Source organism: Pezoporus flaviventris, unplaced genomic scaffold (genome assembly GCF_033815535.1).
Source record: "Pezoporus flaviventris isolate CSIRO_AGI_PZ_B2104156 unplaced genomic scaffold, CSIRO_AGI_Pfla_v1 ptg000007l, whole genome shotgun sequence".
NCBI lineage: Eukaryota > Metazoa > Chordata > Aves > Psittaciformes > Psittacidae > Pezoporus > Pezoporus flaviventris.
The window spans coordinates 2068364-2094600 of record NW_026892555.1 but is presented as its reverse complement, the minus strand read 5'-3'; the positions used below and the strand labels follow the sequence as shown (position 1 = coordinate 2094600).

At 45.0% G+C, this 26237-nt stretch overlaps 1 protein-coding gene across 7 annotated transcripts in view; it reads right to left on the bottom strand.

Annotated features, from left to right (window-relative positions):
• The window catches only part of TSNARE1 (t-SNARE domain containing 1), a 491630-nt gene that overhangs the window by 303530 nt on the left and 161863 nt on the right, over positions 1-26237 (bottom strand). For all 7 annotated transcript variants that reach the window (XM_061447620.1, XM_061447625.1, XM_061447626.1 and 4 more), the window contains 2 exons: positions 18662-18739; positions 14143-14212 (listed from right to left, as the gene is read on the bottom strand). In XM_061447620.1, coding sequence (XP_061303604.1) covers positions 14143-14212; positions 18662-18739 — 148 coding nt within the window. The remainder of the gene's footprint in view (positions 1-14142; positions 14213-18661; positions 18740-26237) is intronic.

Below are 26237 nucleotides of genomic sequence, written 5' to 3'. Positions count from 1 at the left end.
AAAGAATATTAACAAACAGAATGCTGGTAAAAAAAGGATTAAAAAGAGATGTGTGTTCTTTATAATAAAACTTGGCTTGCTCTTTGGCTGAAGTTTACATAGAATAGAATCATAGAACAGTTTGGGTTGGAAGGGTCCTTAAGATCATCCAGTTCCAAGCCCACTGCCATGGGCAGGGACACCTCACACTAGACCATGTCACCCAAGGCTCTGTCCAACATGGCCTTGAACACTGCCAGGGATGGAGCATTCACAACCTCCCTGGGCAACCCATTCCAGTGCCTCACAACCCTAACAGGAAAGAACTTCCTCCTTATCTCCAACCTAAACTTCCCCTGTTTAAATTGTAACCCGTTACCCCTTGTCCTGTCACTACAGTCTCTAATGAAGAGTCCCTCCCCACCATCCTTATAAGTCCCCTTCAGCCACTGGAAGCTGCTATGAGGTCTCCACGCAGCTTCTCTTCTCCAGGCTGAGGAGCCCAAACTTTCTCAGCCTGTCTTCACACAGGAGGTGCTCCAGTCCCTGATCATCCTCGTGGCCTCATCTGGACTTGTTCCAACAGTTCCATGTCCTTTTTATGTTGAGGACACCAGAACTGCACACAATGTTCCAGGTGAGGTCTCACAAGAGCAGAGCAGAGGGACAGGATCACCTCCTTGGACCTGCTGGTCACGCTCCTTTTGATGCAGCCCAGGATACGGTTGGCTTTCTGGGCTGCAAGCGCACACTGCGCTTACAAGATTGCATACAAGAATCCTTCCCAACTGCATGACGAATTCACTGTAACATGTTACAAATTCACTTGCCTTATTTTGTCCATCTGCAAAATGGAGAAATAAAATCAGAACTTAAATTTTCAGCATTTCTACTGAGGCTTTCAAAACGTCTGTTGCTATAGAACTGTGGAATCCTTTTTACAAATGAGCCTGGGATATTATCAGCATTCCAAGAGGTAATTACAAGAGGAATAAAAAGAGAAATCACTGTTTTTCCCTGTGTCCTTTACAACCTTTAAACCTAGGTTTGTAATTGAAGTGCAAACTGACCTTTATCAACTGCACAGCATCGCTAAAAGGTATTATTCTACAGGGCTTGGGGGAATTTGCCATGCTCAGCAATTCACTAATCTTACTTTCTGTCATTGCTGTTCTTCAGACAATGCGGCACCGCTGGATTTTCTCTCTACTCCAGAAGCAAATCAAGCAGGAGAAGCTGAGGAGCTTTATCAGCACTATCATCTAAATCTCCTATCAACTCACTGCTGTAACCTGCCTTTTTGGCAAGTAACTCAGCAGTTTTGCCCAGCTTCTCAAACACCTCAGCAGCTAATTCTAATCCATATGAAATCCATTTTGCAATCTGCTACCTCAGACGGGTAAATGGTCTACACACAGAAATGATCCATCAGGACCAGCTGAACCACCTGAAATGGTTTTCTCTCTAACCATGTCACACAATAACACAACTGCAATCATGTTCAGTACCATAAAAATCCAAGTGAAATGTGAGGCATCAGAGTTTGTTACTGCGTAATTATATGGAAAGCATTTAGAGCTTCACATCACACACCTGCACATGAGCAGGGAAGTCCTCATGGTATTGATTTAATGAACCTCTTTCACTTCTTGGAGTCCATCCAAAGACATTGGTTTTAAGAGGGCCTAACCCACACCAGCACTGCTCTCTGCCAACACAACCCCAGGTTATCATGGTTCAGCTGAGTTTGCACCATCACAGAATCATTTAGGTTTGGAACTTCTAGAGAATCATTTAGATGGGAAAAGACCCTTCAGATCATTGAGTCCAGTCCTTAACCCAGCACAGCCAAATCCATCACTAAACCATGTCCTTAAGTGCCATGTCTACGTGCCTACTGCCCTGCATCAGCTCTGCTGCCCTTCTCTGGTCCTGCTCCAGCACCTCAATGACTCTCTTGTAGTGAGGGGCCCAGAACTGAAAACAGGATTTGAGCTGCAGAACTTCATCTGCAATGCAAAGCTATCTTTATGCTCCCATGTCCTTCCTTCCACCAGGCACAGGTTCATCTGAATGAGTAACATTGATTTACTTCCCCCATCCCACAGTCAGCATCGTGTTGATCATACAAACACAACCTGTATCTCCCCTTGTCTTTTACATCTTTGCTTACTCATCTCAATCAGCTTCCTCTCAAGTCCTGCATATAAAGCCATGCTCAAAAAGGCACCTAGAAGTAGCATCTTGGCTCAAGGGTGGCACAAGCTCATTAGACAACACAGATCAGACAGATGCTATTTTTGGCCATACCCAGGATTTTTCTGTTTGCACCTTTTAGGAGTCAGCACCCAAACCAAACGCTGCTTCTCTTTCTGCTCCTGCTATCTTTGTATTTCTCCCCCACCCCAGGTTTTGCCTCTGAGAAACCAGATTGGATTCCAGCCACAATCACCTCCTCTCAAGGCAAGAGATTTCTCCATTTTTCACTCAAAAGGGAGGATATTACCATTTTTAACACCATTTAAAAAGGTGTTAGACAGGACTTTAGAGCTCAGGGTTACCATTTCCTGAAGCTTAAGAGAAAGAAAAGGAGAAATACAGTAGAAACAAAACGCTTATTCAATGCTCTACTTTTTCAATGCTCTAACAAATCTGCTTTCCTTGTCTGCACCTTTCCTAACATGGTTGTTGTCATGGGACCAAGTTGCACAGCACTCATGGGACTCAAAACCTCAAAGTTCATTGAACCATTTACTGTGCTGAAGTGCAGGGGGTTGTGTGACAGTCTGAACCTTCTGAACTTATTTACTGTATTAATATTATAAAATCATAGAATCACACAACGGTTTGGGTTGGAAAGGACCTTAAGATCATCCAGTTCCAACCCCCCTGTCATGGGCAGGGACACCTCACACCAAACCATGTCACCCAAAGCTCTGACCAGTCCGGCCTTGAACACTGCCAGGGATAGAGCATTCACCCTGTGCCAGTGCCTCAGCACCCTCACAGTAAAGAACTTCTTCCTTATCTCCAACCTAAACTTCCCCTGTTTCAGTTTGAACCCATCATCCCTTGTCCTATCACTACAGTCTCTGATGAAGAGTCCCTCTACAGCATCCTTGTGGTCCCCTGCAGACACTGGAAGCTGCTCTGAGGTCTCACACAGCTTCTCTTCTTCCTCCTCTTTCTTCTTTCCTGTCTTTTAAAGAAGGATGGAAAGCCCCCCTCAGCTAGTTTAATCCCTACAGACCTATAATGGAGAACGAAGATTTATTTCCCCCCCTCATTTTCCTAAATCTAGAAAGAAAACTACCACTTTGTGACGCTGCAATTTGGGAAAGAAGCATGACACTACTTGTTCATTATTCTGCAAGACTGAACTCATAAAGATCACAGGCCAAGCTCTCCACGTACAAACTGCATCTATGTTTTGTGAGCAGAGAGAGGCTATAAGGAGACAGCAATATCAAACGTCCTGGTAAAGATGTATAATCCCCTTGAGGTTTTAACTTTCCTCCCAATCAAACATGAGTGTTTGTCAAACACTTGACCTTCAGCTTTGTTATTCAAGAGGAAGTCATGGACCCATGGCTGATCATAAGCATTTTATGGAATACATTTGCTAAGTCGCATGCTGAATTCCAAGAGCTGTGACATTACTAACAACCAGCCAATGCTATATTAAAATTACCATTTCTTTAAGGCAACCTTGGCTCCTCTTTGCTTTTCTTTGTCATTTTCATCTGGCTTTAATCACTTCTCTTCCTCCAAGAAACCTTCCCAAAGAGCAACCTCATGTGGCTTTTCTAGTCCCACTTCAAACAAGGTAGAACAGGAGGTTTGAAGCAAATCCCCCATGAGATTTCCTTCTGATCTCCCATTACTGCTCTGTGGAAGTGTGACTTGCCAAAAACCATCTCCTTACTCAGTGAAAACATCTGATGTCCACAAAAATTGCCTGAAGATCTGATTAACCTCTGGTGGTTCCTCCCGCAATGGGAAGATGAATTTATTATAGGTCCTTATTATAGGTCTCGGTTGACCACAATGCAAAAGGAATCATGTATTAGAGCACTGCGGAAGCCAGAGTGACTTCTCCAACAAGTAATGGCTCGGCAGATCCTTGTGCTCTTCTCTAAGATTGGATTCTACTTTTTCCCTTTCTTTCCCCCCCCTCAAACCCAGAAACCCTTCCACAGGATGCTAATCACTTCCACATAGAGCCTGCAGAAACATGACTGAACTGATCAGCTGAAGCCAGGGATCACAACACACGTCATTCCCAGTGATGGCACCGCTGCTCCTGGCCTTATGACTGGTGTTAAGACTTGGGGAATAACGGAGACCTTCTACAAAGCCAATATTCCAACAGATATCAGCATATCTGGACTAGCATCAGACCCCTGAAGGACTCCATGGCAGAATAGCCCTGACAACCACACACTCCATGCAGGCATACATGAATTATTAAACAAACTTCATCCCACAGGTCCCTGCAGTCAATCAACATGAACTGCATCACTGAGTGTGTAGCTGTGGGTGTAAGAACTTACCATAACACGCAGCCAGCCTGTTCCCCTCCAGGAAATGTGGGTTTTTTTTGGTCTAATAAAAACCTTTGCAAAACTTGTACTTATAAACGCAGAGGCAACTCACTGTGATCAGCATCCCAAGACATCAGATAAACATCCTGAACTTCTACCTTACATCCAACCTGAACTTCCCGTGTGAACCCATCACCCCTTGTCCTATCACTACAGTCCCTATTATTTGTCCTCTGCTGTTTCTGCTAACAGAATGTGAACTGTCTCTAACTCTGCAGGGAAAAAGAGAGAAAGTATCTGAAGTTGGTTTATTCCTGAAGGTGAGGATGGATTTTACTCTATTGACTCAAAATGCCAATCTGTAACCTAGACAAATTTTGGATTTCATGAGAATGGCAAAAAAAAGTAAACCCAGAATTGAAAAGCTAATATTTTGGGTAACAATAGGAGGGGAAATCTGCATGGTTTTCAATTAAGCAGCTCAGAAAAGCTCCTGAAAAATTAGCAAAAGCATCGCTAATGTCATGTTTTTAGAGCAAGTCTAGGGGAGGCCACGAAGGATGATCAGGGGCTGGATGGAGCACCTCCTGTATGGAGCCAGGCTGAGAACACTGGGGCTGTTCAGCCTGGAGAAGAGAAGCTGCGTGGAGACCTCAGAGCAGCTTCCAGTGTCTGAAGGGGGCTACAAGGATGCTGAGGAGGGTCTCTTCATCAGGGACTGTAGTGATAGGACAAGGGGTGATGGGTTCAAACCGAAACAGGGGAAGTTCAGGTTGGATATAAGGAAAAAGTTCTTTACTGTGAGGGTGGTGAGGCACTGGTACAGGGTGTCCAGGGAAGCTGTGCCTGCCCCATCCCTGGCAGTGTTCAAGGCCAGGTTGGGCGGTGTCTTGGATGCCATGGTCTAGTGTGAGGTGCTCCTGCCCATGGCAGGGGATTGGAACTGGATGATCTTAAGGTCCTTTCCAACCCTGTGATTCTATGGTGGTCAGGAGACGAAAAGTAGGGGAGTAGTTTATTCTCCTTATTTGTTCCTCCTGCTGTCACCCCTAAAACAAAAACTAAACCACCATCAGTGTGTGTTCAGCGTCTCCCAGATAAACATCTTAGAATAAAGAGATGGAAAGACCAAGTGCGACTGTATTTTTACACATTGCAATATCCAGCTACACTTCTGGAAGTGCAACAGTTTCTTGCTGTAAACTGAGTGTTTGCTATATCTAGTCACTGGAAGAAGGCAATGGTCACGTTTCTGTTTACCACGTCTGTGCTCTGAATGGTATAAAGAGCTTGGGACATTACTGCAAATGCTTCCTTGGACTGAACGTGCAAGCACATGTGTTCATACCATGGTAACCAACTTTTATTCTTCCTCACATCCCCTGAAGATGTCACAAGCCATGCTGTTTAACCAGCTGGACCAAAAGCTGATGGGCAAATGTGCAAACTGGAGATGGAAGCAAGGATATGTGGGAACAGTGAGGCTCCCATGCAGCCCGTTTTTCATCTGCACTGACACCAGCAGCGAGTGGGCTCCCATGGTCACAGAACCCCAAACTGGTTTGGGTTGGAAAGGACCTTAAGATCATCCAGTTCCAACCCCTAAAATGGGCAGGGACACCTCACACTAGACCATGTCACCCAAGGCGCTGTCCAACCTGGCTGTTGTGGTTTAAGCCCAGCCGGCAGCTTAGCCACTCAGCCGCCTGCTCACTCCCCCCTTCCTTCCTCCCCATGCTCTTGGAGGGATGGGGAGGAGAATCTAAAGAATGTAACTCCCACAGGTTGAGGTAAGAGCAGTCCAGTAACTAAGGTATAACACAAACCACTGCTGCTATCACCAATGATAATGATGATAGGGGAAATAACAAGGGAAGAGAATACAACTGCTCACCACCCACTGACCGATACCCAGCCCAACCGAGCAGTGATCTCGCTCTAACGGGTAACTGTCCCCAGTTTCTGTACTGGGCATGACGTGCTGTGGTATGGAATACCTCTTTGGTCAGTTTGGGTCAGGTGTCCTGTCTCTGCTTCTTCCCGGCTTCCCTTCCTCCCTGGCAGAGCATGAGACTCACAAAGTCCTTGGTCAGACTAAACATCACTGAGCAGCAACTAAGAACATCGGTGTTACCAGCGCTGTTCCCAGGCTGAAAGTCAAAAACGCAGCACTGCACCAGCTACTAAGAAGGAGCAAAATGACTGCTACTGCTCAACCCAGGACACTGGCCTTGAACACTGCCAGGGATGGAGCATTCACCATTTCTATGGGCACCCTGTGCCAGTGCCTCACCACCCTCACAGTAAAGAACTTCTTCCTTATATCTAACTTGAATTTATTGTTCCCTTGACTCATCATGATACCAAGGAGAGATCAGAAACCAAGCTGAGACTTGAAAGCATGAGAAAATGACACAAGAACCAGTGGCAGCAAGAGACAGCCAAGATAGTTATCCCTAGATGGCATCTTTCCTTGTCCCCAGGCTTGCATCTCCTGGAGCATCAATCACTTGCCACAGATGATTAGCCATTGCTCCACCATTCACAGCTTAAAATTCACAGCCTACATCCAAATGCTGCCTCAACATGGGAAGACGCTATTGCTTTGGCCAAGGTTTCTGGCCATTTCAGATCTCTGGCAAGGGGAATTTGGGCTGAAAACAACGCAAGGAAAAACTTCTGTGACAGACTGATTTGTAGCGACCATTAGAAACTGTTCAGGCATGTGAAAGGATACTCCAAGGACCCCTCTAAGCAGAGAAGCTGGTCAAAAGCAGCTGAATTTATCATCATTGGAGAGTTCTGCACTTCATCACCAGCTTTTGTTATTTATCACTGAGATGTCACACATCCGGAGCATGGGGATTCTTAAGGGTGAGATCTGTCACATAAATACAGTTATTAATGCAGCAAGTGTATTATACAGTTAAATGCAAATGTTGCAATCTGGCAACCCATTTTTACTGCCAAACCTAGAAGGTTTTTCATATCAGAAACTGATGCCAGCAGCGATAAATGGAGGATAGATAAAGTTAATCCAACCGCTCGGAGTTGAGCAGAGAAGGTATTACTTTGAAGGGTTTAAAATATTAACAGAATCAAATATATTTATGGAAATCTTTTTTTTCCCCCTAAAGCTTATACAAGCAGGATAACAAAACCATATAGAATACTATTAAATCCTGCCCATAATTAAACATGCTGACACTTAAAAGCTTCTGTCTGATTTACTTTAAAACATATCTTCTTTCAGTAAATTATGACTTTAAAATCTCTGCTCTAAATGAATCTGCATTCCAAAGGAATGAAAATCTTTTTAACAGAAGCTTTTTTTCCTATATATATATATATATATATATATATATATATATATATATCAAGCTCCAACTTATTGAATATAAGGGTAAGATAGGAAAGCAAAAGGGAAAAATAGAAATAATTGATAAAATGAACTGAGAGAAAAGCTCATAGCAACCTACCAGCATCTGAAGAGGGCCTACAAGGATGCTGAAGAGGGACTCTTCATTAGGGACTGTAGTGATAGGACAAGGGGTGATGGGTTCAAACTGAAACAGGGGAAGTTCAGGTTAGACCTAAGAAAGAAGTTCTTTACTGTGAGGGTGATGAGGCAATGGCACAGGCTGCCCAGAGAAGTTGGGAATGCTCCATCCCTGGCAGGGTTCAAGGCCAAGTTGGACAGAGCCTTGGGTGACATGGTTTAGTGTGAGGTGTCCCTGCCCATGGCAGGGGGTTGGAACTGGATGAACTTTAAGGTCCTTTCCAACTGAAACCATTCCATGATTCTACGGTTGCTGCATCAGGTCAATCAGAAAAGCAGGTTTGTTTTCTCACACTGTACAGATGTAGAGCTCAGCCCTCTCTTAGTTACATAGAAAAACCCTATCATTTAAATAATAGAATAATGCCAGTGGGAGAAGGAAGGTGGAACCTAAAATATGAGCTTTTCACCAAATCAGAAAAACCATAGAATCATAGAATCAAGTAGGTTGAAAAAGACCTTTAAGATCATCAAATCCAACCATTACCCCAGCACTGCTAAGACCACCACTAAAGCATATCACTGAGGGCCACGTCTATGCGGTTTGTGAACACTTCCAGAGAAAAATCAAGACATTTTGCAATATGGACACACTAAAAATCTCAACAGTGATAAAACAACCTTAAAATATCCTTATAACTCCTCCCTAAATAGGCAAATCCTTCTGCTAGGGACTGGTAAAGGATCCAAAAATGCCCCAGAGTGAAGACTCACAGGCTACATCCCAGATGACACACTCCTCATGGAGACAATCAACGCAGGAAGGTTGGTTTGGAGTGTGTGGATTGCTGCTGTGGCCAGCCAGCCTCCACAGAAAGGGCATCAAGGACCCTTCATACCACTAAAAGCTCAGTCTCATGGCTTTGAGGTAGCCATCAAATGCTACTTGCAACCTGCATGACCATGTTTCCTTTATGAGGTCACAATAAGACTGGGTCAGAATGCGAAAAAGACATAAAAATGCTACTTTTACTTTTTTTTTTTTTAACTTAAATTTTGTCACCAGGAAAAAAAATCTGGTGTTACACAGAGGAAGCCTTATCCCCATGGCTACACTTCTAAGGGGATGCCTCAGGAGCCAAGCCTCTGTATTCAGCTGAGCACAAGCATCCTTCACCCTGATGTGCGGGGTCAGTAGCGAATAAACACGAGGAAAACTGATGCAGGGAAGTGTATCTCACTTACAATCATAGAATCACAGAATGGTTTGGGGTGGAAAGGAGCTTAAGATCATCCAGATCCAAACCCCTGCCATGGGCAGGGACACCTCACACCAGACCATGGCACCCAAGGCTCTGTCCAGCCTGGCCTTGAACCCTGACAGGAATGAAGCATTCACAACATCCTTGGGCAACCCATTCCAGTGCCTCAGCACCCTCACAGCAAAGAACTTCTTCCTTATATCCAACCTGAACTTCCCCTGTTTCAGTCAGAACCCATCACCCCTTGTCTTATCACTCCAGACCCTAATGAAGAGTCCCTCTCCAGCATCCTTGTAGCCCCCTTCAGATACTGGAAGCTGCTCTGAGGTCTCTCATACTTCTCAGAGAGCATTGCCCACGTTACAGGGATGTTTTCATTCCCAGCCTCTTCTTTGAGGGTGTTGGCAGATGAACCAGACATACCCACCCACAAAAACAGAGACTGCTTTTCATTGTCTCTTGGAGACAGTGCTTTATCCGGGTGTTCAATTGCATCTGCCTACATTAAAAGCTGGTTGCCTTCGGTGCCTAATGTCAGAGAAACCCCGCATCCTACACCCTCTGGCTAAGCAGGCAGAAAAATGCCTTGGGAGCTTGGATTATTTAAAGGTCAGGAAAAGAAGCAGTCGATTATTCCTGCAACGTATCAGTACTTGGCAAGCTGTTTGTAGCCAAGCATCACTGGAGAAAGCTGTCAGCACTGCCTGCTGGTCCCAGCTCCTCACCTCTGTGCATCTTTTGATCCCATTCCCTCCCCACTTAATCCAGGGTCAGTTGCATTCAGCAGCCTCCACTCAGAGCTTCTTATGAGCGGTTATGTCTCCTTTCCCAGGACATCCATCTCGAAGCAGGTAGCACATAGGTAATAAGCATGTAGTAACACAGGTATTTATGTTGGCTCTAGGAAGAGCCTGGACCAAGATTATTCACTGTTGGGTCCACCTATCCCCTACTCGCACAAAAACAGCCAAGTCTGTTTCTCTGACTAGAGCTGACATTCATTTGGGATGAACTCTCCCAAACCCCTTATTGTGAACAACACAGCTATCAATGGGAAAGAAACCACTGGAGAAAAGGCAATAGCCCAGTCTGACAAGAAGCTTATAAAACCCGTGCTTAAGAGGCAGACAGTCTACATGGATTTGAAAAGGAGTCAGACTAGTTTGGGTTCGTTCTGTTTAAGCAGGAACCTGCAGCAAGGTAAGCAAATGCTTTTGCAGTATATGGACCATGGTAGCTAAATGTCCTATGTGGCAGGACCATTTTTCCCCATGAATCCTTATTTCCAACTATTCTTCCTTCTCCTTGCCTGCCTAACAGTCTCATTTTAGGCGGTGATAGTCATCTAGATAGGATTAATGTAAAAAAGAGGGGCAATTTTACTATTAGATACCCATGAACACTTTGCTTTCCTAACAGCCAAGGCTATGAAACCGCCAAGTGCTCACTGGTGTTCGCCAGCCAAGTTAGAGGATGTTCAAGGAGAAACATGCATCAGCCTTTGAAGGCAAGGGGTTAAGTGGCAAAGGAGGAAGATTAAGCCATGATTTGCAGCCAGGGAAGCAGAAAACATTGCCCCAAAGGTCTCACCTGAAGAGCTGACCCTCTGCTTGCTCCTGAACATGGAGATATATGCAGCACTGCCAGCTCCTGTGATTCATGGCATGCTGCTTTTTGCTGCTGCAGCTCCCACGAGAAACAAGCAGAGATGCCTGTAGAGCATTCAAGGCTGCTTGCATGTGTCAGGCAATGAAATAAGGGGCAACGTGAAGGGCACATCACTGTTAGGAGAGGGGGAAAGAATGGGAGGATTGAGCTGCTGGTCCTCCTCCGCTTGCAACCTGGAACTGTTCAGTTTGGAGATGCAAAGAGCTGAAGGGGAGAAATCAGGAGAGACTTTCTGCTAAAGCATGGGGAGAAGGGATGAACCAGGAGAAGGAGTTAGGGATGTTGGTTGATGAGAAACTGAACATGAGCCAGCTTCAGTGTGCACTCACAGCCCAGAAACCAACCGTATCCTGGGCTGCATCAAAAGGAGCGTGACCAGCAGGTCCAAGGAGGTGATCCTGCCCCTCTACTCTACTCTCGTGAGATGCCACTTGCAGCACTGTGTGCAGTTCTGGTGTCCTCAACATTAAGGACATGGAACTGTTGGAACAAGTCCAGAGAAGGGCCACAAGGATGATCAGGGGCTGGAGCACCTCCTGTATGAAGACAGGCTGAGAACACTGGGGCTGTTCAGCCTGGAGAAGAGAAGCTGCGTGGAGACCTCAGAGCAGCTTCCAGTGTCTGAAGGGGGCTACAAGGATGCTGGAGAGGGACTCTTCATTAGAGACTATAGTGATAGGACAAGGGGTAACGGGTTAAAACAGGGGAAGTTTAGATTAGAGACAAGGAAGAAGCTCTTTACTGTGAGGGTGCTGAGGCACTGGCACAGGGTGCCCAGGGAAGCTGTGAATGCTCCATCCCTGGCAGTGTTCAAGGCCAGGTTGCACAGAGCCTTGGGTGACATGGTTTAGTGTGAAATGCCCTGCAAGTGGCAGGGGATTGGAATAGGATGATCTTAAGGTCCTTTCCAACCCAAACCATTCTGTGATTCTATGATTCTAGGAGGGTGGAAGAAGACAGTTGCAGGGATTCTGGAACAGGGAAGCACGGTTAACATAAAAATAAACTGCATTTCGATATCCAGACAAATATTTTTAATTCCTAAATCAAAAATAATGATTGCAATTAGTGCATTATGCATCTATTTATGTGACTGCTCAGGAAAGAAGGAAACTACCCAGGTATGGTTTTTGGAGTGCTCGGAAGAGTCAAGGGACTGATTCTTAAATAAGAATAGGACTGCAACACAATAGCTGCTCTGTGTGATAGAACAGAAAGGCTTTCAGTGTTAAGGATCTCCAGCAGTAACTAAGGTAGTTAATGCTACAAATAGCACTGTAACACATGTAAACATCTTCTGTGGTTACATCCATCCCCAGACTGACTCTTCACTCTTGCAGCCTCCCCAGTCTCCTAAATTTAGTCCCAGCTCTTGTGACTATTATTGCCATTACTATTTTTAATCCTCCAGTTTGCACAACAGAGTACCTGTGAATTAGGGCAGATCTGAGACACTGATGAAAGCAATGGATCGAGAAGGAGGGAGCCTGCAAACCAGCATGAGAGTTTCTATCGCACCGGGAAGGTCAGTCAAGTCCATCAGGCAAATTACAGTGTCTAAAGCCAATATAAAGAAACAGGAATCAAATCGTCCCCTTTGTTCAGAGCCAAATCTCAGCAGGACCTGCAGTCACACACACAAAATCAGAGCCACATCCTAAGTAAGCTGATTTCCGCATGCGAGCTCCATGAAGGGAAGCAGCTTTAATAAATGGTGCTACCTTTGGAAAAGGCATTTTAATTCTCTAATTAGCATGTGTACAATGAAAACTAACTGTGCGAGTTCGTGTATACACGTAGCTAGAAGAGAGAGTTTAATGGACTGTATCTACTGCAAGTGAAACCGAAGTTTCATTTCCTGCATGTTGTGTCGCATGATGCAGGTTTCACCACCACAACGCATTTTTCCACCTATAAAATACGTTATAGGTCCTTCCCTCTACTTTTTCTCTTGGGTTAATGGACTTTGGAAAACTATAACGGGGAGGGGGAGAAAAAAGCTACGTAAGCTTTTCATCAGGGACTTCAGTGACAGGACAAGGGGTGATGGGTTCCAACTGAAAGAGGGAAAGTAGAGGTTAGATATAAGGAAGAAGTTCTTTACTGTGAGGGTGCTGAGGCACTGGAATGGGTTGCCCAGAGAAGCTGTGAATGCTCCATCCCTGGCAGTGTTCAAGGCCAGGTTGGACAGAGCCTAGTGTGACATGGTTTAGTGTGAGGTGTCCCTGCCCATGGCAGGGGGTTGGAACTGGATGTTCTTAAGCTCCTTTCCAACCCTAACTATTCTATGATTATATAAGCATCTGTCATTATTTAACCCCAACTAAGCACCACACAGCTACTTGCTCACTCCTTCCCTGTAGCACAGGGGAGAGAATCAGAAAGGAAAAGTGAGGAAACTCCAGTATTGAGACAGTTTTAGAAGCAAAGCAAAAGCCATGCACACAAGCAAAGCAAGGCAAGGAATTCATTCACCACTCTCCATGGTCAGGCAGCGGTTCAGCCATCTCCAGGACAGCCTACATCACACATAATGGTGGCATGGGAAGATGAACACCACTCTGAACTCACCCCCTTTCCTTCTTCTTCCCCCCACCTTTATATGCTGAGCATGACGCCATAAAGTATGGAATATCCCCTGGGTCAGCTGGGGTCAGCTCCCAATTCCTTGTGCACCCCCAGCCCACCTGCTCGTGGGGTGAGGAACAGAAAAGGCCTTGACTTTGTGTAAGCTCTGCTCAGTGATGCCTTAACATCCCAGCGTTATCAGCACCGTTTCCTGTACAAATCCAAATCACAGCCCGACACCAGCTACTATGAAGACAATTAACTCCATCCCTACCAAAACCACCACTGCATCCACCTCTGATTTCACATTAAAAACAAATAACCCCAACAACAACAAAAAACAATGAACAACAAAGAACAGCAACACACAGAGCCACAGAAAACCCTCTTTCACTGTGGCCTATCACTTCCTGTTACCTACCGATCATTCTCTGTCACCTGAAACCAGCACAAGCAAAGCTTGATATGATCAGTGCACATCCTACCGTCATTAATCATTTATAGATAGGCCAAATAAGGGTCCAGTTATGAAACAAGGACAGAGGATGGGGTGAGAATAGATGAGGAAAGAGTGAAAAGGCTGGGACAAGGAGAGATCTGCACTGATTCAAAAGAGACTCACAGTCCATCCTGCAGCTCTTGAGTGTCGTTTGAGGTCCCCAGAGATCGAAGGCTTCTTTCCAGAGAGGTCACTGTCAACAGCAGAGAAAGAGAAGGTAAAGAAGAAGCACACTTTGGCAGAGAAAATAATACATCTTTTTGTTCATCTGTTTGGCATTTAATTCTAGTATTTAAACAGTACAGTGAAGTGGTGTTTGGACAGTAATTCATGAGACAAAGGGGACAACATCTAGCAACGGCTGTTACTCAAAACCAAATAAATTGGGTTCCTTGGGTGCGTAAATGGTGAATCCATGCATCACACACCATGAGATGATGGGATGTGACTCCTTGTAATGGCAACAAACCCCTCATTCCCCCCATAATGGCTTTAAACCAGAAGAGGCTAGATTGAGAATAGATATATGGAAGAAGCTCTTCCCTGTGAGGGTGCTGAGGCACTGGCACAGGGTGCCCAGAGAAGCTGTGGCTGCCCCATCCCTGGCAGTGTTCAAGGCCAGGTTGGACACAGGGGCTTGGAGCAAGCTGCTCTAGTGGAAGGTGTCCCTGCCTGTGGCAGGGGTTGGAGCTGGATGAGCTTTAAGGTCCAACCCAAACCCGTCTGATTCTAATAACAGATTTTGGTGTCTGGTTTGGCGATTCAGTACAGTAAAGCCTCAAGGAACTGTCTATAACTGAGCTAGTAATTATTATCCTTTGCTGGATGGATGTTTTAAAGACTAAATTGGAAGTTTCACTAATAACCATTTCCTTCTCTAGAACAGCATTCGTCCTGCAGAGATCTCTCTGATCACACCGGGGGGCTGCTGAAGAATCCTCAGCTCAGCCTCTCACATCAAGGTAATGGCACTGCCCATGGCACCAACCTGTCACAGAGTCATTAATGAGCAAGGAACAGGAATTAGAGAGGGAACAGACCCATTAGAGCACTCAGGTTCTCCATCTGGCCAGAACAAGTTTGATACCTTTGGTATATCTTCCACTGATCAGCCTTTCAGACAAGATGCACCAAACCAACCCCTTTACGACTGTGATCTATTTTACTTATGTATGAGGCATTCACTGAGAGGAAGCTTAGAGCTGTGCACTGAAAGAGATGCAAAACCTTCATTAAAATAAGTAGGAAAAAAGCCATCAATAAGACACATTCACACAGTATTTGAGCTTCTTTTTGTGTGCTTGGGCTTCTTTTTCTCCCTGAAAGCAAAAAGCAATTAGACCAAAAAACCCAACAAATTTAAGACTTGTGTAAGTTAAAGCACTATCCCCATGCTCAACAGGAACTGCTCCCAAAGAATTAGACAAAGAAAGAAGAGGCAAAGAATAAGAAAGATCTCCCTCTACCCCGGGCACTTTCCTATGAGATGGCATAGATACAAAGCCCGTAAGTTCACCACCTGGCAGGAGAGTGATCCAGTAGCACATGAACAGTATCAACCGTTCTGGCTATGATTTTTATGCAACACATGAGGAAGATTTCCATTTTCATAGCAGGAAAAGGGAGCAGGAGGTGTATATATGTGAGATCAGCCACACAGAGCTATAAAGATCCCCCTGGGTCAGGAGGCAAGCCCTGGACTGCACAAGAAGAACTGAAATCACCCCAAAGGCTCAGACTTCTGAAGAAAGAGTAAGGAGAGCAAAGAGGGACAAAGCTCGTGGTGTTTATTACTACTATAGTGTTACTCAATAAAAACCAAGAGTGTTTTAAAATCCCAGCACAAAGTTGACTTCTTGTTTCATTAAAAACAGTCATTTCCCAAAGAGAGAAAAAATATAGCTGAGACTGCCCATAACTTGGCATTTTGGGACTCTAGGCAACAGAAGTCATGGCAGAGGGGTTGGAATTAGATGATCTTAAGATCCTTTACAACCCTAATTATTCTATGGGGAGCTTGTGACATCTTTAGCATCCCAAGTGGGAGAAGAGCATTTCAAGTGCACAGTTTGGCCTCCAAACACAATGGGGAATATAAAAAACCCCAAAGAGGCTGGGGCAAGGCAGGAAAAGAAGGAGCTGTGATTGGACTAATGCAACCCTGTGGGATGCTCAACACGCCATGCCCAGCTCAAGAGGAGGACAAACCATCATCTGGCGAGCGTCTGCAATGAAGCCATTGAGCTGCGTGTGGTGATACTCAAACAACAGCACTGGCTTTTCCTACGTGCTCTGAGAAAGAACTTGCTGAGTTTTCTGATGAGACCATATGGTACAGCTGTAGAGGACAGAAAGGACCACGGGCATCCTTTCCCGTTTTAGAACCCTACAAAGTTCTTTACCTAACGTGGATTAGCTCAGCCCATCAACAGTACACTCAGCATCCCTCTGCTGAAAAGCTGGACCCACTTCTGGAGTAAAGGCTATGAAGAAGCCACAAAGAAACTGCATGAACCTGATTTTAGCAGACAAAAAATAATATGGGTGGTGAACTGAGCAACAACAGCAGAGTAACTTATGGGCATTTCTTTAATGTAAAAGCACTTTAAAAAGCATTATAAATTCATAGATTCATAGATTCTAAAGGCCAGAGAGAGCAATTCTGATTATCCCATCAGATTTCCTACCATAAAATCTGGTCCCATCACTCCTACGTCAAGACTGTAGCTGGGCTAAAGTGTATCTTATACAAAGACATTCAAATCTTGATGTAAAGGTTGAAAGCCATGCCAAATCCATCACATCCCCGCAATAAGGAGATCTAATGGCTAGTTATCCTCATACAGAAGGACTGAATTTGTCTAGCTTTGACTCCTATCTCCTGATCTCGTTATGTGTGAGAATGTTAGATTAATGAGCCCTATGCTATCTATTTGATGCCTTTCTTCCCAGAGAGGTACTTACATACCATGATCAAGTCCTCTTAGATGTCTGAAACAGAAGTTCAGATGGCATGCATTTTAAAGTCTCATTTTCAGACTTCAAAGAGTTGTCACAGCTCTTTTCTGTACCCTCTCCAATTCTGCAAGCTAGTTTTAAGTACAGACCTTGTCATTACCTGCTTCACAGAGCATTCGATGCAGGCAACTCTTAACAGAAAGCACTTCATCGCGCACTATCTCAAGAGGAGAAACAAAGACTCCCCAAAATTGCTTAAATAGTAATGGAGTGGATTAATGGAATTCTATTCAGGAATAAAAATAGAAATTGGATTGTGGCATTTCAAGAGGATGCACCAAGGTTTCCCCAGGATAAACTCCACTACAGCAGGAGTTATGATTCCAGCACAGAGATGCATCAAGTCATCCCTAACCTGGCTAGTTTGGATATCAATAGCACACATAGACTTGCAAGCAGTTTGTAAAACTTCACACTGAGCCTCTGGTTTGGTAGCAGAAGTGCCACTACCATTCATCACTACCATTTTCAAAGTAAAACTATCAGTGATGGAGCAACCAGCTACCTGCTAATAGAGGTATTTTGGTGTGTTATAATAGGTTAGACAAGTAGTAGTGATCACAGTGGGGAACTGAACCTGCCACAGTGGCCATAAGCCCAGGTAGGCCACAGCACCAGTTTTCTTAGAGACAAGGACATACTGGAGATAGCCCAGGAAAGAGCCACAAAGATGATTAAGGGTCCGGAGCATCTCTATGAGGAAAGGTTGAGAGGACTGGGACTGTTCAGCCTGGTAAAGAGAAGGCTGAAGGGGGGTTCTTATCATTGAATCATAGAATGGTTTGGGTTGGAAAGGACCTTAAGATCATCCAGTTCCAACCAATAACAACAGAAATAAGGAGGCACTAAGATCCTTTCTTTACACCTAAACCAGGCCTCTCTGTCACCCAATCCCCACAGACACCAAGCAGAACAGACAGGGAAACCGTCAAGATAACGCAGAAGCAATTTCAAGGTTCACCATAAAATAAGCACCCAGTAATTTTAGATCCTTGTCTATCAGTTGTGTGTTTTACAACTGGGATAGAATGCCATTAACTATCATTCAGCAATGTTAGTTTGTATCCATCAACAAAATACATTCAACCCAACAAAACTGATGAGCCAAAGCATATCTCCGAAGGAGGGAAGCGCTCTATAGCTCTACGGTCCAGGGAGACATGAGCAGGAATAGCATCTCTGCTCCATCTACAGAATGAAGAATAACAGAAGAGCTTTGGTGTTGATGTTTTCATAAGGGAGATAGATGCTTTGCAAGCTCATGTGACAGGCTCTGAACGCTGTAGTGCTGCAACGCATTAGGAAACGAGTCTGGCTGGTTCCACCTTTCTGCATTCTAACTCCCTGTTGTAACAGATGACACAATTAAAAATAGAAAAGGATGTGGTCTCAGCACGGATTCAGATAGATCTGTGCCTGTTTAATGGAACATATGGTGGAATATTTTTACATCTTATAAAAAATGGGCTATGGGACATGTGCTGATGCTCGTGAGATGCAGCAGCAGCGACACTGCATTCATATTTGCTCCCTGACAACAGGAGTTGCCATACAGTGTGTACATACACATGAGCCATCAGCAGGCCAGCACACAATTGACTAGGAAACCTTTCATTATACGCACCATTGGAGTTGATTCGGAAGACGTTGGCTGAAGTCTCTTGAAAGAGTTCCTGTAGTTCGCTGGGGTCAATCTGGGTGGCTGTGAAGACAAAAAGGGAGATGTGTTAATACTGGATAACACCATTCACTTTGAAAAGGGCTCCCCTCCTTCTGATCCTTTGGAGGGGGGTGCAGGCTCCTCCTCACTGCAGAAGTTTAGCCTTAGTAGGTGGATGCTGCCTTACACAGTGTCTCATCATGCAACTTGCACTGGAGAGGCAAATACCTACCCCAGGACCATTGGGATAGTAGAGCTGCTCCTGCAGCACAGCAGATATGGCCCATGTGGACTGAGACAGCATTTGTAGGAATCACTAGCAATTGGAATAGATACTATTTCTGCTGATTAATCAAGTTGGGAGTATCAGAGCCATGAATGAACGAGAAACCACAAACACAACAGCATGGTTAACCATCCTGTCCAGAGCAAAAAGGCACACAAGTAGGTTCTGCCTTCAAAGTAATGGGAGGAAGCAGTGACCCGAGTACAACTGATCCATGGGCTCAAAGGTTTTGAGTCCTCCATGCATTCATATTCCAGCCCCCAAGAAAGGTTTTCCTTCTCCCTATTTCTTCCTGATAGCCCAACTGCAAGGGTCAACGAACCAGTGCCAAGAATTGCTATAGCCAGTCACCAGAAGCACTCTCTGATACAAACCTCTTTGGCACCACCTTAATGGCAGCAGCTTTAGAGCAGGTCTTCCCATGGTTTAGCCGTATTCTGCCTCCCATCTGGGTCAGCATTTACAGGTTTCCCAGAATGTGCCCTATTTGAAACTTTGCTCAAGTCCAAAAGCACCACAGGGCTTGTCCACCCAACACACCACAATGCATTCAAGCAGCCGCTGCTATAAGCAAGCTGCTCCTCTGAGCTGAAGCATTACAGGAGCTCAAAGAGTAGCTGTTATTCATATATTCAAGACACTGTATGACTTGAATAGGCTGTAACTATGACATATTAGAATCACAGAATCAGAGAATGGTTTGGGTTGGAAAGGACCTTAAGATCATCCAGTTCCAACCCCCTGCATGGGCAGGGACACCCCACACTAAACCATGTCACCCAAGGCTTTGTCCAACCTGGCCTTGAACACTGCCAGGGATGGAGCATTCACAACTTCCCTGGGCAGCCCATTCCAGGGCCTCACCACCCTCACAGTAAAGAACTTCTTCCTTGTATCCAATCTAAACTTCCCCTGTTTACGTTTTAACCCGTTACCCCTTGTCCTATCACTGAAGTCCCTAATGAAGAGTCCCTCCCCAGCATCCTTGTAGCCCCCTTCAGACACTGGAAGCTGCTCTGAGGTCTCCATGCAGCTTCTCTTCTCCAGGCTGCACAGCCCCAACTTCCTCAGCCTGTCTTCATACAGGAGGTGCTCCAGTGCCCTGATCATCCTCATGGCCTCCTCTGGACTTGTTACAACAGTTCCATGTCCTTCTGCATCCCTCCACCAAATTTCCCTGGTTAAATGTGTAAGTATATATTGCACTTGAGTAATCACAATCCAAGAGTGCAGCACAGGCTGGCATCTACTTGGCTGGGGAAAAGCTCTATGGAAAGGGACCTTGGTATCCTGGTAGACAACAGGCTTGACATGAGGGGAGTGTGCTGGTGCAACAAAGAGCCAGTATGATGCTGGGGAACATCAACAAGGGCATCGTCACACAGATGAAGATGTCATTTACTCAAAACTTCTCAGGGACATCCTAAATTCTGTGTTCAGTTTTGGTCCTCAGGTGTGGACAGGCTGGAAAAGGTCCAGAGAATGGCCACAAAGATGATCCAAGGACTGGGAAGCCATGTGAGGAAAGGCTGAGAAAGCTGGGCTTGTTCAGCCTGGAGAAGAGGTCAAGGGAGAACTTACTTATCTGCATGTCCCAGTATTTAAAGGGTGGCTACAAAGACAACTGAGACTCCCTTTTTGCATGGAAAAGATGAGGGCTGATGGGTACAAGTTTCTCCTGGGGCAATTCCAGCTGGACACTAGAGGAAATTTTTCCCAATGAGAACAACCAGCCACTGGAATAATCTCCCCAGGGAAGTGGAGGATTCCCCAGCGTTGGACACTGCTAAGATTCATCTGGACATGGTGCTGGGACATCTAGTCCAGGTCATGCTTTGCCTAGAAAGGTTGGACCAGATGATCCTTAAAGTTCCTTCCAACCTGCCACTGCATGATTCTATGAAGCTGTTAAAACACCAAGCAGTGATGGAGCACAGCAAAACCCACGCATACGGAAGAAAGAAAGAAGCCCACGAGATGCACTGCTCAGATTAGTCCTGAGCATGCTTGAGGACAAGCTCCACATCCCAGCAGCACCATCAGGGATTTTCCACTGCTTCTCGCACATCTCACCCACAGCAGCACTCACATGAGACAATCCAGCCCTGTAACAGCCGTAAATAAAGTCTTGGATCAGTCTGTCACGTTGACACAAATCCAGGGCATTAAATGGTGTTTAATCCAAATGCGCAGGGGATCATTGCTAGAGATTTCCCCACTCTTCTCTTCCCATAGCTCCTCTTAAATCCGCCATCCCAGACACTCCTTTCCTTTGCTTTATATATAAGGCTATATATAACACAAGAAATTAGCTTGGGCTTACTTGTCCCCCAGGAATTTCGCTTGTTACTAACAAGATCCAGCTTTCATTAAATCACTGACAAAAGAGCAGCACAGGATAAGATTTTCAGAGCTTTGCAGAGTGTGCTAACTCCAGTTTTAGAAACACAGAATGGTTTGGGTTGGAATGGACCTTAAGATCATCCAGTTCCAGCCCCCTGCCATGGGCAGGGACACATCACACTAAACTATGTCACCCGAGGCTCTGTCCAACCTGGCCTTGAACACTGCCAGCGATGGGGCATTCACAGCTTCCCTGGGCAACCCATTCCAGTGCCTCAGCACCCTCACAATAAAGAACTTCCTCCTTATCTCCAACCTGAACTTCCCCTGTTTCAGTTTGAACCCATCACCTCTTGTCTTATCATTTCAGCCCCTGATGAAGATGTCCTATCATTACAATACCTCTCCAGCATCCTTGCAGCCCCCTTCGAAGGCTTGAAATCTCAACCCAAAAATACCCAACAGAAAGCTCTGTTTCACCCCCACACCTCAAACAAGTACAAATTACATGAGAAACCAAAGGTAGATGCAGGGTTTGTGCAGAATTTTCAAACAGTTTGCAAATGCAATGCTTGGAGAATGGTTTGTATGAGAAAGCTGCATCGAACTGAGCCAAGCCTGCAGCTTCCTGCCCCTGGACTTTAATATCATGTTACAGCCCGGTTTCATTTTGGTTTTGCTTTAGAAAAGCAAAGCAAAGAGTTACAAGGAGTTTTAACTGCTCCAATTTCAAGCTTCAACACATCCAGCAGCGCTGTTGTAACTATTCATGGAGCATTCAACAGTTCAAGCAGACAAGCAAAGCAATTTAAAAGCAGCAGCAGAAAGCAAAGCAAAACTGCATCTGTAGTGCCAAGCGAAGTAAAGACACACAGAGACTGCACAGGGAACTGAACGTGAACTACATCTGTGTCTAATAAAACATTAAACATCTCTGACTACATCAAGGGATGCTGAAATACCACAACTCCCACAAAGGAGCATGAGGTTGCTGATACCCAGCAAACACTTTGCATGCCCCAACACTAACAGAGTTCAGGGCTACAGCTGGGAAAAGATGACTGTCACTTGCACTGTGGGGCCTGAGAGCTGTGAAGGTTTTGCAGCAGGTATGTTACAGAATCCTATATGCATTTTTTTCTCCTTTCCTTCCTTAACTGGACATTTCCAACAGTTTCCATTTGTTTTCCTCATCTGCAGAGCCCCTCAGCAGCAGACAGGACAACCCAACTGCTATCAGCTCACCCTTGATGCGATGATGTGCTTGATTTATTGCAGTTGCTAGAACAGCAGCAGCTAACACTGGCATTTCTGATATTGTCTTTACTAATTCTTCTTTCTTTTGCCTGAGCAGCTACACAGTTATGTGCAATGGAAAGCATAAGCTTATAAGTACAGGATTTACTAAAGCAAAGTGTGTTCACACACGCTCTGGTCAGCTACAATGGGACAGCTTAGCTGCAAACGTGGTCTTAAGGAACTATGCGACTTGAGTGTGGTGAGTTGACACTGCCAAGTCCACCACTAAACCATATCCCCAGGTGCCACATCTTAAAGTCCTTTCAATGTCTCCAGGGACGGTGATTCCACCACTTCCCTGGCAGCCTGTTCCAATGCTTGACAACCCTTCTGGTGAAGGTTTTCCTCATATCCAATCTAAACCTCCCCTGGCACAACTTGAAGCCATCTCCTATTGTCCTATTACTTCTTACCCAGGAGAAGAGATTGACATACACCTTGTCCCATCCTCCTTTCAGCTAGCTGTAGAGAGTGGTTGATAACCATACAAGCCTCACACATGATTTTTGCAACCATTATTCCAGTGTTTTCCATGCTTCAGTGCAATTCTATCTCTAATTCATCACACCTCTGTCTATGGGAGACACTCAGACGAGTCCTAGCCATTGCACTGATGTGGTGTCAGTGCCTGGAGCAAAATATAGCCTATGAACTCCTAGTCCACTGCCCTCCGTCCTGCTCAGGATGGAGAAGACCCTTCTGATGCGTGTGGTCATCCCTGGGGCTTTCAAGGCGCAATGACAGGCATTAGCTCCAACCACCACCGACAGCAGGGGAAGGAGGAATGTGAGCAAGCTGGCAAGCAGAAATGCCTTTCAATTCCTCTTCAAGAGGAAATGCAAATGCAAAGGCTGAGCAGACTTATAAGGTCTTGTCTCTAGTGATCTGGATATAATTAATATCCAAAGGGAATAGCTAGAGGTCTAGGACAACATGCATGGTAAAGGTATCTACAGAAACATCCTTTCACTTAATGTTAATGAAAACTGCCCGTGTTCCTCATGTTAATCTTCCTTGCCTATTAATTATTTCACACTAATTTGAATCTCCTAATGGCTTTTCTGCAGCCAGGTGAAGTCAATTCCCTCCGTGAACTCAATTCTGCAGCTAAGCCAAAATAGCTCAAAAGTTTCAGAAATGAAGAGATGAGAATTACAGTAACTCCAATCAAAAGGAAAAGGAGGAAAACCAGGATGAGCGTTCAATCTTTCTACTTACAATACTTAACGTGGCTGTAGCAACGCAGCTCAACACCTCAGAACTGTAATGCATTCATTCCCCAATGCCCCACAAAGAGCTATGTCTGTGGTCTGTAAGAGACAGTCACAGAATTCCCACATCTGCATCTTCGCTCCTTTGAAAGCTTTAATGGAAGTTATAACATCATCCTTTGTAGAAGAAACTTCCAGGAGAGAGTTACCTGGAATCCAAACTCCTCTTTTGTACCACAAAACTCCTGCAAGGAGTAAAGTGGACGTAGGAAGCAACCGGCTTACTATGGTTTAAAACCATCCAGCCCAAATCCTCAGTTGAACTCTACCAGTAAGGATTGAGCACAATCGCACTCTGCTCTGTAGCTTGACCCCTTCACAGCCAGCTCTCACCCATCAAGAACCTCATTCCTTTCTCAAGACCAGTGGAGCAAGGCATCAATTCCCCCCTTGAAGACTCTTCATAGTGATGCAATCATACCTATGCAGTCCCTGCCTCTATTGAAGACTATGATCTGCAAGAGCCATGGGCCTCTGGCACTGAGAAATGAATTCAGGGGAGAGAAAAACACTGACTTCTCACAGCTGGATGAAGAGTAAGAGATTTGCTCTAAAGCAAAATGCTAAATTTATGTCTTTATTTGAGTTTTTCCATAACTGACAGAAAAATGAAGAGGTGAAAGAAGCTGAAAGAGGCAAAAGGGGAAAAGGAATAAAGACAAAGAAGTAAATTGTCATGGAAAAAAAGAAAGTGCTATAGAAAACAGGCAAAGAATTGGTGTATGCACCACTACATACACGCAGCCCAGAAAAGTCCTTTAGCTACTAGTACTCAACAGCTTCCCATGGTGCTGCTTCCTTTGCATCTCCAGTGTCTGATCCCATGCTTTCTACCAGCCCTAGACCTCTTTTACAGCAAGAACACTGTTTTGCTCTTCAGCCACAGGAACCTCATTTATCCTCATGACCTCTGCTCTGCTGTTGAAACCGGTCAAGAAAGCTTCAACAAATACCAAGGTAGAAAGGATTTGCTAAGAGCATGTTTGGACAAGGCTCCTTTCCTCAAGGAAAAGAGCTTAAAATAGAAAAGGGGAATTGAAAGGAATGAGAGAAGCAGCATCATGTCTAATGTTGCGAAGCTGCTCCTGGCATGCAAACTGAGGAGGTTTTTATTTCCTCCTGTTGAAGTCGGAGTGAAATAAGTGATAAAGGGAAATGTAAGCAAAAATCACACTCAACAGGCAACATGCCTTTCATCAGCATTGCAAAACGTGATGCTGCTGCACAGGGCAATGCTCTGAAGCTCTCTGGAATAGACTTACACAGAAGACCTGGGTGCCCTCAGCATGGACACAGCACAATGAGGGGGCAGCGAGGGGGTTACACATTGAATAAATGGGAAGAAGCCCGTGTTTGCATCAATCCTCTTCCAACGCTCATGCTCACACTGTGGGGTCAGTGTATGCAAGAACTCAATTACATGTGGGTTAACTCGGGGTTTCAGTTTGCATTAACACAAAATCCTGTTCATTTTCATTTGGAATAACCTTCCTGGTTTGGCAAAGTTTCTCCTGAACACACAAAATGCAGTTTCCTAGGTTTAGAAATGAGGCTTTCCCTGAAGGCATCTCAGCTGGAAGAACCCATTTCATTCCACCCATCTGAAAGGCAGAAGCATTTAGGTAGTGACATACCTGCCTCCTGTCCCCAAGGGAAAACTGAGAAGCCAGCAGGTCTCTCACCCCAGCCCTGCCTTAAAGAAGTACCTTACTTCCCCAACAGGTACATTAGCAAAATAAAAAAAGAGAAAATGAGAGGAAAAAACCCCACATCTACTTTAACAGAACGAAGTTCAGGTTAGATGTAAGGAGGAAGTTCTTTACTGTGAGGGTGGTGAGGCATTGGAATGGGTTGCCTAAAGAAGTGGTGAATGCTCCATCCCTGGCAGTGTTCAAGGCCAGGTTGGACAGAGCCTTGGGTGACATGGTCTAGTGTGAGGTGTCCCTGCCCATGGCAGGGGGGTTGGAACTGGATGATCTTAAGGTCCTTTCCAATCCAAGCCATTCTATGATTCTATGATTACAAACAGTAGGAAACATAAGAGGGTGCTGAGGCACTGGCACAGGGTGCCCAGAGAAGCTGTGGCTGCCCCATCCCTGGCAGTGTTCAAGGCCAGGGGCTCGGAGCAACCTGCACTAGTGGAAGGTGTCTGCCCGTGGCAGGGGTTGGAACTGGATGAGCTTTAAGGTCCCTTCCAACCCAAACCATTCTGTGTTTCTACGATTAGTTATCATTTTACAGCGCAATCAAGATTCAATCAGGTTTGCTTTGTATTATTTCTACTGAAGATGTTTTTATTCTCTTTTCTTTCCTTCTTTAGCATATATGCTAATAATTAACT